Source organism: Mustelus asterias, chromosome 22 (genome assembly GCF_964213995.1).
Source record: "Mustelus asterias chromosome 22, sMusAst1.hap1.1, whole genome shotgun sequence".
Taxonomy (NCBI): domain Eukaryota; kingdom Metazoa; phylum Chordata; class Chondrichthyes; order Carcharhiniformes; family Triakidae; genus Mustelus; species Mustelus asterias.
Window position 1 is genome coordinate 6,111,331 of NC_135822.1, and position 14,205 is coordinate 6,125,535.

General features: G+C 45.4%; 1 protein-coding gene across 4 annotated transcripts in view; it reads right to left on the reverse strand.

Moving 5' to 3' along the window:
* The window catches only part of ctnnbip1 (catenin, beta interacting protein 1), a 103,551-nt gene that overhangs the window by 43,899 nt on the left and 45,447 nt on the right, over positions 1–14,205 (reverse strand). For all 4 annotated transcript variants that reach the window (XM_078238724.1, XM_078238725.1, XM_078238726.1 and 1 more), the window contains exon 3: positions 8,917–9,007. In XM_078238724.1, coding sequence (XP_078094850.1) covers positions 8,917–9,007 — 91 coding nt within the window. The remainder of the gene's footprint in view (positions 1–8,916; positions 9,008–14,205) is intronic.

Sequence of the window (14,205 nt, forward strand, 5' to 3'; positions counted from 1 at the left end):
ATATCTGCAAGCTGGTTTTAGTTTTAAATTGCTTTCCAAGTGGCACTCTGTGGTACAGCCAGATGCAGATAGCTGTGGAGGCTGACTGAATATATATAAAGATGAGATAGGCCGATTTTTGAACCATAATGGAGTCAGGAGTTATGGGGACCATGCAGGAAAGTGGAATTGGGGCTGAGATCAGAATCCACACCATCAACTTTCTCATGGCTTTTCCAAATCTCCACTCATCAATCTGCAAGTTCTAAATTCCAACACATTCAGAACTCCATTGCCCACATTCTATTCCACGCACAGTCCCACTTAGCCATCATCTCATCTTAACTGACCTCCAAGACCTTTGGCATATTCAGCTTCAAAATCTGCAACCTGTCAACTAAATGCCCCTGATCCCCTGCCCCATTCCTTTGTGGTTTCCCTGTGCCTGGCCAAACCCTTTGCTCTGTATCCACCCCCCCCCCCCCCCCCCCCCCCTCAGTTTGCCATTGGTGTATGAGTCTTCCATCATTTTCCCCTAGATTCTAAAACTCTTTCCCAAAACACCTCCAGCTGCTATATCTCACCACCCTGAATCGCTTCCACAAACCCTGCTTTGTTAACCATGTCTTGGTGCTCTCCCCTTACTTCTATTCCTATTTAGTTCTGACTGTGACGTGCCTTGAGACATATTACTACGATAAAACTACTACATAAAGCTAAGTTTTTGGTGATGACTTAGTAACTAAACTACACAAAATGTTAACAAGCATCAATTTTCCTCCACTTGCCATGCGGAATGACCCTTTCCTCGATACAGACATTAGGAAACAAGGAAGCAGAGGCCAGTTTTGCGAAATCCACACTCTGGGACTTCCAAAAATGGTTGGAGTGGGACAGGGTAGGAGGGTTACATGTATAGCTGAGCCTGTGCCTGCCTAACTCCTGCTCCTACTTATTACATTAAGATCATATTTACCCAATGTAAAGCGTTGTTGCTTCCAGCCAGAATAATCAACAAAATGAGGCTTGAAGAAAACCAGAGAAGCAAAGCAATGTCAATGACCTTGCAATGGTTACAATGAACGAATGTACTTATCATATCTGCACAAGAATCATCTAAAACCTAAAGACAGAAACTAGACATCCTTACAAACCTGGCTTCTCGATCAGGTAAACCAAAATGGGACAAAGGAAACAATCTCAAACATGCTGCTTCAGAACCTGAACCTATTGTTGTTCTGAAACACTGATATATAGCTGCAGTTTGATAATAATGGGCTAATACACCTTCATCTCTGGCACCCAGAGTGAAAATCTGTCCTGACTGACAAGTTAAATTACATTAAGATCATATTTACCCAATGTAAAGCGTTGTTGCTTCCAGCCAGAATAATCAACAAAGTCAACTGTCAGGGGGAAGTCATACTTACGATAAGCACTGTAAGTCAGATGACCGGCAGGACATATGTGGAAACTAATATACTCCATAAGAGGGGCTAACTTCAAACAAATGCAGGCAATTTCTTGCACACCCAAATAGCAGATCCACCCCCAGAGCATGTTCACTCAGCCCATGATAACTTGCACCAAGTTAAGGAGGGCTAAACACCCCCCCACCAAAAATTACGGTTATGATTTCTGATCTAGCTGGGGATATTTGACTAACTAACTCTGCTTCCTGCCCCTTTAGCGCACAGTGACTATAATCTTAGTGCAGCCAAGAGATGTAAATTTGAAAGAAAACAAAGGTCTGTTAATGGCAAAATATGTCTTGGCACAATTAGGGAATTGTTCTCCGACAATAAATTAAGATGATGTTCATGCAGTGTGTGTGAAACCCATAAACAAAAAACAGACGGCAAACAACAAGTTCTGCATTATTCTCCAAGCAGAATTTATGAATAATCTGGCACACTGAAGATGCCATGTGGTGCTATAACTTCATTGGATTTTAATCATTGTTTTATATTCACAAATTGCTAATGATGGTACAGTACCTCTAAAAGTGGCAGTAAATCAAAATAGCTCATCCAGTTGTTGGAAAGAGCAGGCATCTAAGCAAGCATTCTGTTGTCCCAGTATGCAAACCAAATACCAGGGCAGCGTGCTTTGAGGGGCACATAGCAGTGGCACAGTGTTTAGCACTGCTATCTCACAGCGTCAGGGACCCAGATTCAATTCTGGCATTGGGTGACTGTGCATGTGTGAAGTTTGCACGTTCTCCCCTGTGTCAGTGCAAGTTTTCTCCGGGTGCTCCGGTTACCTCCCACACTCCAAAGATGTGCGGGTTAGGTTGATTGGCCATGCTAAATTGCTCCTTAGGGTCAGGGGGACTAGCAGGGTAAATACATGGGGTTACGGGGATAGGGCCTGGGTAGGATTGATATCGGCGCAGGCTCGATGGGCCAAATGGCCTCCTTCTGCACTGTAGGGATTCTATCAAACCTGCTTTCTTCTCTTCCCCATGCTGGCATCCTCTACACAGTAATAATCAAAGACCATTGAACCAAGGATCTATTTACAGTGTTATTGGGAGAAAAGAATCCATTCTAATCAAAATATTTTTGGACACAATGCCAAAATGTGTCTGCAGTTTTGTTTAAGAAAATGCTGACACTGGGCACAGAATGTACTGCACTGAAAACAGGACAAGTAGGCTTGGAATGTTATCATTCACCACTTTAACACACAAAAAGGGCATTGTCAATTCACATTTCTGTTTTACTGTCTGAACCTCATCTTTAGGAGAACCTGAAGGTAACTAACTGTGGTTGCTAGGGTAACTGAATTAATTTTCCTAACTTCAAGCACGACTCATTTGAATATTGGATAGGCCTGGTTTTCAGGTGCTCTGGAATGCCTACTGTTGTCACCATTGGAGAGAGAGAATGTCCAAACAATATAAAAACCTACAAATGGTGAAAGAAATTAAAATACAGTTTTTTTTCTCAGCACTCTTCCCTCGGTCTCTTTCCCCTGCCCTCCATTCCCCCCCTTCTCCCTCAAGTTACTGATTCACGCTGAGGAATAGTTTTGCAGGTAATATTACTAACGTTTATTACCTTGGTTCATGTTCTTCACGTGTGAATCTTGACACTAAATGTCAGAAAGCTATGTGGGGGTGGACATTGTAGCTTGGCTTGATCCTGCCACATGCACAAATTCCAGCAATTTTATTGAATAGCAAACAGTACCATGGACAAAGGCTGATTTTTCTCCCACGTGCCCAGGGAATACTGAGGTCAACTTCAATATTCCCATGACCTGTGCAATTAACTGGGGTAAATATCCTGGACCTGGTTCTACCAGTTCTCTCAGAACCATGGAATCCCTACAGTGCAGAAGGCGGCCATTTGGCCCATCAAGTCCGCACCGACTCTCCAAGAGAGCATTCCACCCAGCCCCGCCTCTCTGCTCTATCTCCGTAACCCCATGCATTTACCATGGCTACTCTGCCTAATCTACATATCTTTGGACACTAAGGGACAATTCAGTATGGTCAATCCACCTAGCCTACACATCTTTTGGAGTGTGGGAGAAAACTGGAGCACCCGGAGGAAACACGTGCAAACGCGGGGAGAACATGCAAACTCCACATAGACAATCATCCAAGGCCGGAATTGAACCCGGGTCCCTGGCGCTGCGAGGCAGCAGTGCCAACCACTGTACATTGGTGATCGTATGAATCAGTAACATATCATATACATTTACCCAAGTCATTTGGGTGCACGAATTAACAGCAACTGTCTGCAAACTTCAATAATGATAACTTCTACAAGAATACAGGTGGCATCAAAACCTTTCATTTTAATGTTTCTTCATCGAAAACATTCATGCAAATATATGCATCAAAATGCAGTGACTGAATGATACAGCAAGCCAGCATTCTACCTTTTCACTTCAACATGGGGCTATTAATAGCAATCGTCCCATGCTACCTCTTCGTACCCTGAGGTTTGACATTACCCTCCTGTAATTATCCTTTCAGTTTCTTCCCAGCAGCTAAAGACAATGTCATTCGAAGAATTATTTCCAACCACCAGCAGTGTTGAAAAAACACACTTGTGATTTACACCAGAAACAGTTGAATCCACTTAATTCTCAGCTATTCCAAATTATTTACAACCTCGCTCACATGAAAACATCAGCAATAAGTTCCAGTTATGGAACACCTTAAACACCACAAAAATGAGATGTGGAGGATATATGCGAGCAAAATCATTGCATTAAAACTTGTTAACACATTTCTGCAATTAACTTGGTTATTGAATTTTTCAGCGTCACACTTTCTATTCTTCTCCTTACACTGGCTAGTTACTTTCCACCAGTATACCTAACCATAGGTACAGCTGGGTTGGTAATAGTTTGACATCTTCATCTTGAGACACGTTATTGCAATTAGACTTTGGGCACAGCAACCACAGAAATGTCTTGATCTTTACCACGCAAACAAAAAGGCATCCGCGGCAAAATGGAGAGCAACGGCAGTAATCTGCAGGTTGCTACACATCAGGAAACACGGCATTTACAGATAAAGCAGGACAGACTCCCCATGAGTAAAGGGTCATACACACAAGGTCAAAAAGATACAACATGGTTGCGAGGAATATTCATTCTGTGAGGCAGACAATAGGGTGGGAACCTGGCAAATCCAACAATGACCGAGTTAAAGCGCTGGGAGACAGTCAGCATTACTGGACTCGTGATCCAGAGGCCTGGACTAATAATCATGAGAACAAGAGCTCAAATCCTACCATGAATCTGAATTCAGTTTAAAAATCGTGAAATTAAAGTTAGGATCTATGTAGGTGGGTGAATCGCTGCTGTAAGAGGGAGGGTAAATTGCTGTTTGGGCTTGGGCAAACAATAGATATGTTTGTTTGTGGAATTAGCTCATTATTATATGGGACATTACAGATTCATGGTAGGGTTTGAGCTCTCATTCTCACGATTATTAGTCCAGGCCTCTGGATTACGAGTCCATCTGTGGAGCTATCAGGTTGTTTTAAAGAGCTAACTGATTCCCTCATACTCCCTTACAGTCTGAGGATTCAGGGTAGACCATTTAGGACGGAGGCGAGGAAACATTTCTTCACCCAAAGAGTGGTGAGCCTGTGGAATTCATTACCACACGAAGTAGTTGATGCCAAAACATTTGAATGTATTCCAGAAGCGGCTGGGTATAGCACTTGGGGCGAATGGGATCAAAGGTTATGGGGAGAAAACAGGATTAGGTTATTGAGTTGGATGATCAGCCATGATCGTAATGAATGGCGGAGCAGGCTCGATGGGTCAAATGGCCTCCTCCTGCTCCTATCCTCTATGTTTCTATATTCTTTGTGACTCAGAGAAAACTGCGCTTCTTTCCCTAAATGTTTGATTTTTAAAAATTTGATTTATTATTGTCACATGTATTAGGATACAGTAAAAAGTATTGTTTCTTGCACGCTATACAGACACGGCATACCATTTATAGAGGAGGGAGTGCAGAATGTAGTGTTACAGTCATAGCTAGGGTGTAGAGAAAGATCAACTTAGTGTGAGGTAGGTCCATTCAAAAGTCTGATGGCAGCAGGGAAGAAGCTGTTCTTGAGTTGGTTGGTACGTGTCCTCAGACTTTTGTATCTTTTTCCCGACGGAAGAAGGTGGAAGAGAGAATGGCTCTAATGTGCTTGACTCTCACTGCCCTCTGAAGTGGCCGAGCACTTTAATGTGTGGTATCAAACTGCTCCTCAGGGCAACTGGGGAACAGGAATATAAAACAGCTGAGCCCACAACACCCACATCCTAAGAATGAGTTTTAAAAATTCAACTATCCATGAGTCATTTCACAAGGTTCCTCAGGGAATCTCAGCTGTGTTTGCTTCAACGTCATCCTTCATTGTGAAGAGATGCAATTTGATATTTTTTGAGAAAAATAATCAAACTAAATATGATAATAACAATTAATTCAAGCACTATTTTAAAAGTATAGCATATTTCCACTCACCCCATCTGTGCACACATTACTAATTCATTCCTACTCTTGGCAGGAAGGATGAAAATCAGCATCCACCTCTTCACACTCAATATTTCTAATTATCCACCATTCTATGGAGATCCAATAAGTGACATCAATGCCCCAGGCAGAAATGTCCCATTTAATAATGAGCTAATTCCGCAAACAAAATATCTACTGTTGCTCCAAGTGCAATCAGCAGCTGACTCTCCCTCTTAAAGCAGTGTTTCACCCACCTACATAGACTAGGAAGGATGTTATTAAACTGGAAATCGTGCAGAACAGATTTACAAGGATGTAACCGGGACAGAAGGTTTGAATTATAAGGAGAGGCTGGTTAGGCTGGGACATTTTTCTCTGGCGCGTAGGAAGATGAGGGGTGACCTTATGGAGGATTATAAAATCATGAGGGGTGTGGCTAAGGTGAATAGCTTTATATAAGATGAAAAGGTCTTTTCCCCAGGGTAGGGGAGTCCAAAACTAGAGGGCATAGGTTTAAGATGAGAGGGGATAGACTTAAAGGGATCTGAGGGGCAACTTTTTCACACAGAGGGTGGCGTGTATATGGAATAAGCTGCCAGAGGGAGGTGGTAGAGGCCGGTACAATGACAACATTTAAAACACATTTGGACAGGCACATGGATGGGAAAGGTTTAGAGGGATATGGGCCAAACACAGGCAAATGGGACTAGTTCAGTTTAGGAAACCTGGTCGGTATGGACGAGTTGAGCCGAAGGGCGTGTTTCCGTGCTGGATATCTCTATAACTGTAATTCAGGACAAGAGAGTTCCTCCTTCCTCCCCTCAGCAACTTATATTTGCATAGCACTTTTAATATAACACATCCCAAAATGCTTCACAGCAGCATTATAAAACTGAGTATGACACTGAGCCATGTGACATATTAGTCAGGTGACCAAAAGCTTTGTCAAAGAGGCTGGTTTTAAGAAGGGTCTTAAAGGTCAAAAGTAACATAGCGAGGCGGAGAGAGGTAGGAGGGGACTTTCAGTGCTTAAGGCAACTGAAGACAGGCCCATCAATCAGGGGATACTCAAAAGGCCAGAATTAGATGAGCTCAGATATCTCGGAAGATTGTGGGAACGAGAGGTTGTAGAGATGAGTTTGTGCGAGACCATTGGGATTTGGAAACAAAGGGGGGAGGGGGAGCGATTCTCCCAAAAATGTTCTGAGTGCTGAATTGGCGGGAAAACTGGTGTACACCACGATTGTTTTTTCAGTGAGAATTCAGATTCGAATCTCCCACACTCTGCAATGCAGAGGTCACAATTGGAAATATCATTAAATATCATTAACAGTTCCAGGTCCTCTGTGCATGCGCAGTGGCCCCGATCTGTCATCCTCCCGATCGCTAGCCAGCTCGACCGCTGGCCAGCCCAGGACCCCCACAGTGCTGCCCCTCCAAGCACGGCCCAATCGCAGCCCTCATGAGCATTCCTGAGTCAGCCCCGACCTCCCCCACGTCCAGGAGCACCCCGTTCCCCAGCAACCCCCCCGCTACGAGAGGCAGACCCCCCCCCCCGGAAGACTGTCCCCCCCAGCCCACCCCAATCACTGGCCTCCCTCCAGTCCTGACTGATCCCCATGCAGAGTGGCAGCGGGACCCCCCCAACAATCGACCCAAGCCCTGCCCCCATGGCGCTGCCCCATGGCCGATGGGCAGTGGTAAGGTGCCCCTTGGGCATGGGCACTTTGCCCCTTGGCAGTGCCGGGGGCACAGGCCGGCACCGCTCAGATGCCCATGCCCAGGGGGGCACCACCCCCCCACTGCCTGACCGCCTGTGGGGGCCCCGATTGTCCCCCTTTCACTAAAGCAGGGTGTCCTGCTAGTTCCCCGAAAGTGGGAGCTACTCTAAACCCCGCTGGAGTGAAATTATACTGGCGGGGTGGGGGATGCTATCGGGCCCAGAGAATTCAGTCCCAGGCCCGCTAATCACATTTAAATGACATTAAAATATTATGATCACTTACCTGCTGTTCCCACCTGTTTCCAGTGTGGTCCCGACTGCGCGGATATTCGTCACTGGGTGATGCGCGCGCGGTGGAACGCATGTGTGAATCGGCGCACGCACGATTCTCCCAATCCAATCCACCACAAAATTAGCGGGTGGAATGGGACAATCGCGGCCGAGAATTTTAAAATCAGTATGTTGTGTGACCAGGAGTCAACTAGTCAATGATGCCTCTTTCTAAAGATATTCAGGAATGGAACCTGAAGACATATTTACTGCTCAGTATTCGAAGTGAACTTAATATAATTCAATGCTTTAAAACGCTCTTTAAAATCTACCTCCTTGACCAAGCTTCAGGCCTACTATCCTTCTTATTGATGGAGATACCGGCGTTGGACTGGGGTGGGCACAGTAAGAAGTCTCACAACACCAGGTTAAAGTCCAACAGGTTTATTTGGAATCACGAGCTTTCAGAGCGCTGTCCCTTCGTCAGGTGATGAAGGAGCAGCGCTCTGAAAGGTCGTGATTCCAAATAAACCTGTTGGACTTTAACCTGGTGTTGTGAGACTTCTTACTATCCTCCGTATTGAGGGCGAATGTCAGACTGATAGATGCCATGGTGTTCTGACTCGGGTAAGGAACGGGACAGCAGGTTGTCCCATGTGTTCCAGGTCCATGAAGGGTTACAATAACCACGTTCTCTGCAACCGTAGTGCAGTCAGTGTTATAATTCTGCAGTACCCAGCTCTGGCCATTAGAAGCCCTCAGTGGACTAAGTAAATACTAAAGCAACCTCTACTTGCTAAAATTGTAGGACTTGATTTGCCACATGCGGTGCACAATATTAATGCTCCATCAGGTCCTCGCCCTGACAAATAAATACTGAATCTTCAGTTCAAAATTAGATTGCAACCCAAACCGTTTCTACGAATGCCAGACTTTGCACAGTCTTGAAGTATCTTGTACTTACCCTGATCAATCGGGTGCTGCGGCAGTTGACTAAGCTGGCTGTTCACTACTCCTGCATAGGTTCGTAGAAATGCCTCTTCACTTGGAGTGAGCTGTTAAAATAAAGATCCCCATTTTATTTTCCAAAGTTGGTTAGCAGCATTGTGGCATTTAAATATTATTTTCTGAAACAGGTTCTGCATCAACATGGAAATGACAGAACTGGGCCACAAGAATGACCTAATAATCTACAAGCAACTAATAAATTTTACCAGTGTAATATGCATCATTTTCTTGAGGTGAAGGGGTAGCAAGTCAAACTGGAGAGAGTTTTGAGTGCAGAAAGGACACTGAAAAGAGACGCACTGTTTGTCTGACCCAACGATAAGCATAATTATAGAGGTCTATAAAATGATGAGGGGCATAGATCAGCTAGATAGTCAACATCTTTCCCCAAAGGTAGGGGAGTCTAAAACTGGAGGGCATAGGTTTAAGGTGAGAGGGGAGAGATACAAAAGGATCCAGAGGGGCAATTCTTTTTACACAGAGGGTGGTGAGTGTCTGGAACAAGCTGCCAGAGGTAGTAGTAGAGGCGGGTACAATTTTGTCTTTTAAAAAGCATTCAGACAAGTTACATGGGTACGATGGGTATAGAGGGATATGGGCCAAATGTGGGCAATTGGGATTAGCTTAGTGGTTTAAAAAAAAGGTGACATGGACAAGTTGGGCCAAAGGGCCTGTTTCCATGCTGTAAACCTCTGTGACTCTAATTTATTTTGGGGAAATGCAGCCCAGGCTATAGCGAGAAGCTCAAAATAAAACTCTGTTCCAACGCAGAAGGTTAACCTTTGCTCTTAAAATATATTCTCAATTTCCACCTCTCTTCAACCTCATCACCTCGCTGTTCATGCTTCACTTCTTTCTCTTGGGTAGCAGATCTCCAGTATTTTATATAGGTGGCTTGACAAACTGAAGCGTTACCAACTAAGCGTAATTGCTCAAGTACCAGCGTTTTCCAATGGTCTGGGACTACCTGCCCTATGCTGCTAGAAACTGAGCCTTTTTGTTGCAGAATCGTGACAAATACATGAATAGGATGGGAATATGGTCCCCGGAAGGGTAGGGGATTTTAGGGCATCATGGTCGGTGCAGGCTTGGAGGGCCGAAGGGCCTGTTCCTATGCTGTAATTGTCTTTGTTCTAATCAGTTACTAAGGTTGTAACTGCAGTTCGGTGTAGGAACTTGAGTTTGTTGCAGAGTGTGGCACCATGCCAAAGCACATGCCCAAGCTATCATAACCAAACCCATCTCTATCATTCAGACTCTATCATTGAGCATTGCCAACTGAGCAGGGGGAAAGAGAACTAACGCCCCTCCCTGGCCCCTGCCACCTTCCTAAGTGAGAATGTGGAGGCTGATTTCAATCCTACTCCACTTATAAACAGGACCTGCAGACAAAATCTGGAGACCGATCCAGGTACTTTCCTGCTCTGTATGGATTAGTGCCACACGACACACCAGTGAGCCATCGGGGAGATGCTCGACTTCAGACATCAGTGCAGATATGCAGACTTTTTACTGCTGCGCTGCCCCAGGCTAATACTTTGAGGTGCTCCACCCACTTTGTCCTCAGATGTTCCACTTTATGCTTACAGTCTGAACACGATCAACACATTTCTGTTTTATCTTCTCTCTCAAAAAATGCGAAAACTTTACAATTCCTGTTTAACGGTTTATTATACTTTTGCAATAAGCTAATTCTGCTCCATGTCTTTAGAAAGATCCACTGGAGGAGATCATGGAATCCCTACAGTGCAGAAGGAGGCCATTTGACCCATCAAGTCAGCACTGGCCACATTCCCACCCAGCCCCTACCCCCATAACCCCACGTATTTACCCTGCTAATCTCTCTGATACTAAGAGGCAATTTAGTATGGCCAATCCACCTAACCTGCACATCTTTGGCTGTGAGCAGAAACCGGAGCACCCGGAGGAACCCCACGCAGACACGAGGAGAATGTGTGAACTCCACACAGACAGTGACCCAAGCTGGGAATTGAACCCGGGTCCTTGGCGCTGTGAGGCCGCTGTGCTGACCATTGCCCCACCGTGCCAGGTAATCTCATTCAAGACGCAAAAGGGCCTGGATAAACAAACATCAATGGGACCAAAACTGCTTGGCCCTTCTGATACTTCAGCAAGTGTGCAGCACCAGGATCTGCAATGTGCCCAGAACCCAAACTCTAGGCTCAACCTACATCAGGTAGACAGGAAGGTGGGTTGAAGTGTGTCTACTTCAATGCAAGGAGCATCCGGAACAAGGTAGATGAACTTGGGGCGTGGATTGGTACTTGGGACTACGATGTTGTGGCCATTACGGAGACGTGGGTAGAACAAGGACAGGAATGGTTGTTGGACGTTCCGGGGTATAGATGTTTCACTAAGTGTAGGGAAGCTGGTAAAAGAGGTGGAGGAGTGGCATTGTTAATCAAGGATAGTTTAACGGCTGCGGAAAGGCACTTCGTGGGGGATCTGCACACTGAGGTAATATGGGCTGAAGTTAGAAATAGGAAAGGAGCGGTCACGTTGTTAGGAGTTTACTATAGGCCCCCAAATAGTAATAGAGATGTGGAGGAAGAAATTGCTAAGCAGATTATGGATATGTGTGGGGGTCACAGGGTAGTTGTCATGGGGGACTTTAACTTTCCAAATATTGATTGGAACCTTTGTAGGTCAAATAGTTTGGATGGGGCAGTTTTTGTGCAGTGAGTGCGGGAGGGTTTCCTGACACAATATGTGGATGGGCCGACTAGAGGTGAGGCCACATTGGACTTGGTACTGGGAAATGAACCGGGCCAAGTGTTAGATTTGGTTGTGGGAGAGCAATTTGGAGATAGTGACCACAATTCGGTGTCTTTTGTTATTGCAATGGAGAGGGATAGGGCCGTACGGCAGGGCAAGGTTTACAATTGGGGGAGGGGTAATTATGATGCGATTAGGCAAGAATTAGGGGGCATAAGTTGGGAACAGAAACTGTCAGAGAAAGGAACTAATGAAAAGTGGAACTTTTTCAAGGAACAAATACTGGATGTCCTTGATAGGTATGTTCCTGTCAGGCAGGGAGGAAATGGCCGAGTGAGGGAACCATGGTTCACAAAAGAGGTGGAATGTCTTGTGAAAAGGAAGAGGGAAGCTTATGTAGGGATGAGGAAACAAGGTTCAGATGGCTCGATTGAGGGTTACAAGTTAGCAAGGAATGAGCTGAAAAAGGGGCTTAGGAGAGCTAGGAGGGGACATGAGAAGTCCTTGGCGGGTCGGATCAAGGAAAACCCCAAGGCTTTTTACTCTTATGTGAGGAATAAAAGAATGACCAGGGTGAGGTTAGGGCCGGTCAAGGACAGTAGTGGGAACTTGTGTATGGAGTCAGTAGAGATAGGCGAGGTGATGAATGAATACTTTTCTTCAGTGTTCACCAAGGAGAGGGGCCATGTTTTTGAGGAAGAGAAGGTGTTACAGGCTAATAGGCTGGAGGAAATAGATGTTCGGAGGGAGGATGTCTTGGCAGTTTTGAATAAACTGAAGGTCGATAAGTCCCCTGGGCCTGATGAAATGTATCCTAGGATTCTGTGGGATACAAGGGATGAGATTGCAGAGCCTTTGGCGTTGATCTTTGGGTCCTCGATGTCCACGGGGATGGTGCCAGAGGACTGGAGAATGGCGAATGTTGTTCCTCTGTTTAAGAAAGGGAATAGAAATGACCCTGGTAATTATAGACCGGTTAGTCTTACTTCGGTGGTTGGTAAATTGATGGAAAGGGTCCTTAGGGATGGGATTTACGACCATTTAGAAAGATGCGGATTAATCCGAGATAGTCAGCACGGATTCGTGAAGGGCAAGTCGTGCCTCACAAATTTGATAGAATTTTTTGAGGAGGTAACTAAGTGTGTTGATGAAGGTAGGGCAGTTGATGTCATATACATGGATTTTAGTAAGGCGTTTGATAAGGTCCCCCATGGTCGGCTTATGATGAAAGTGAGGAGGTGTGGGATAGAGGGAAAGTTGGCCGATTGGATAGGTAACTGGCTGTCTGACCGAAGACAGAGGGTGGTGGTCGATGGAAAATTTTCGGATTGGAGGCAGGTTGCTAGCGGTGTGCCGCAGGGATCAGTGCTTGGTCCTCTGCTCTTTGTGATTTTTATTAATGACTTAGAGGAGGGGGCTGAAGGGTGGATCAGTAAATTTGCTGATGACACCAAGATTGGTGGAGTAGTGGATGAGGTGGAGGGCTGTTGTAGGCTGCAAAGAGACATAGATAGGATGCAAAGCTGGGCTGAAAAATGGCAAATGGAGTTTAACCCTGATAAATGTGAGGTGATTCATTTTGGTAGGACTAATTTAAATGTGGATTACAGGGTCAAAGGTAGGGTTCTGAAGACTGTGGAGGAACAGAGAGATCTTGGGGTCCATATCCACAGATCTCTAAAGGTTGCCAGTCAAGTGGATAGAGCTGTGAAGAAGGCCTATAGTGTGTTAGCTTTTATTAACAGGGGGTTGGAGTTTAAGAGCCGTGGGGTTATGCTGCAACTGTACAGGACCTTGGTGAGACCACATTTGGAATATTGTGTGCAGTTCTGGTCACCTCACTATAAGAAGGATGTGGAAGCGCTGGAAAGAGTGCAGAGGAGATTTACCAGGATGCTGCCTGGTTTGGAGGGTAGGTCATATGAGGAAAGGTTGAGGGAGCTAGGGCTGTTCTCTCTGGAGCGGAGGAGGCTGAGGGGAGACTTAATAGAGGTGTATAAAATGATGAAGGGGATAGATAGAGTGAACGTTCAAAGACTATTTCCTCGGGTGGATGGAGCTATTACAAGGGGGCATAACTATAGGGTTCGTGGTGGGAGATACAGGACGGATATCAGAGGTAGGTTCTTTACGCAGAGAGTGGTTGGGGTGTGGAATGGACTGCCTGCAGTGATAGTGGAGTCAGACACTTTAGAAACATTTAAGCGGTTATTGGATAGGCACATGGAGCACACCAGGATGATAGGGAGTGGGATAGCTTGATCTTGGTTTCAGATAAAGCTCAGCACAACATCGTGGGCCGAAGGGCCTGTTCTGTGCTGTACTGTTCTATGTTCTATGTTCTATCAAGAGTTTCCACTGGGCCTTACATAGGGTGGAATCTCCAGCTTCCCCATACAAGACCAATGGCACCAAATGGGCAGAAAAGGAGCTGGAGCCAGGGCTAGGATCTTATGGGCCAGGAGTTGCCTTGGTCCTGACATTTTGAAAACATGGCATGTCTAGAGGC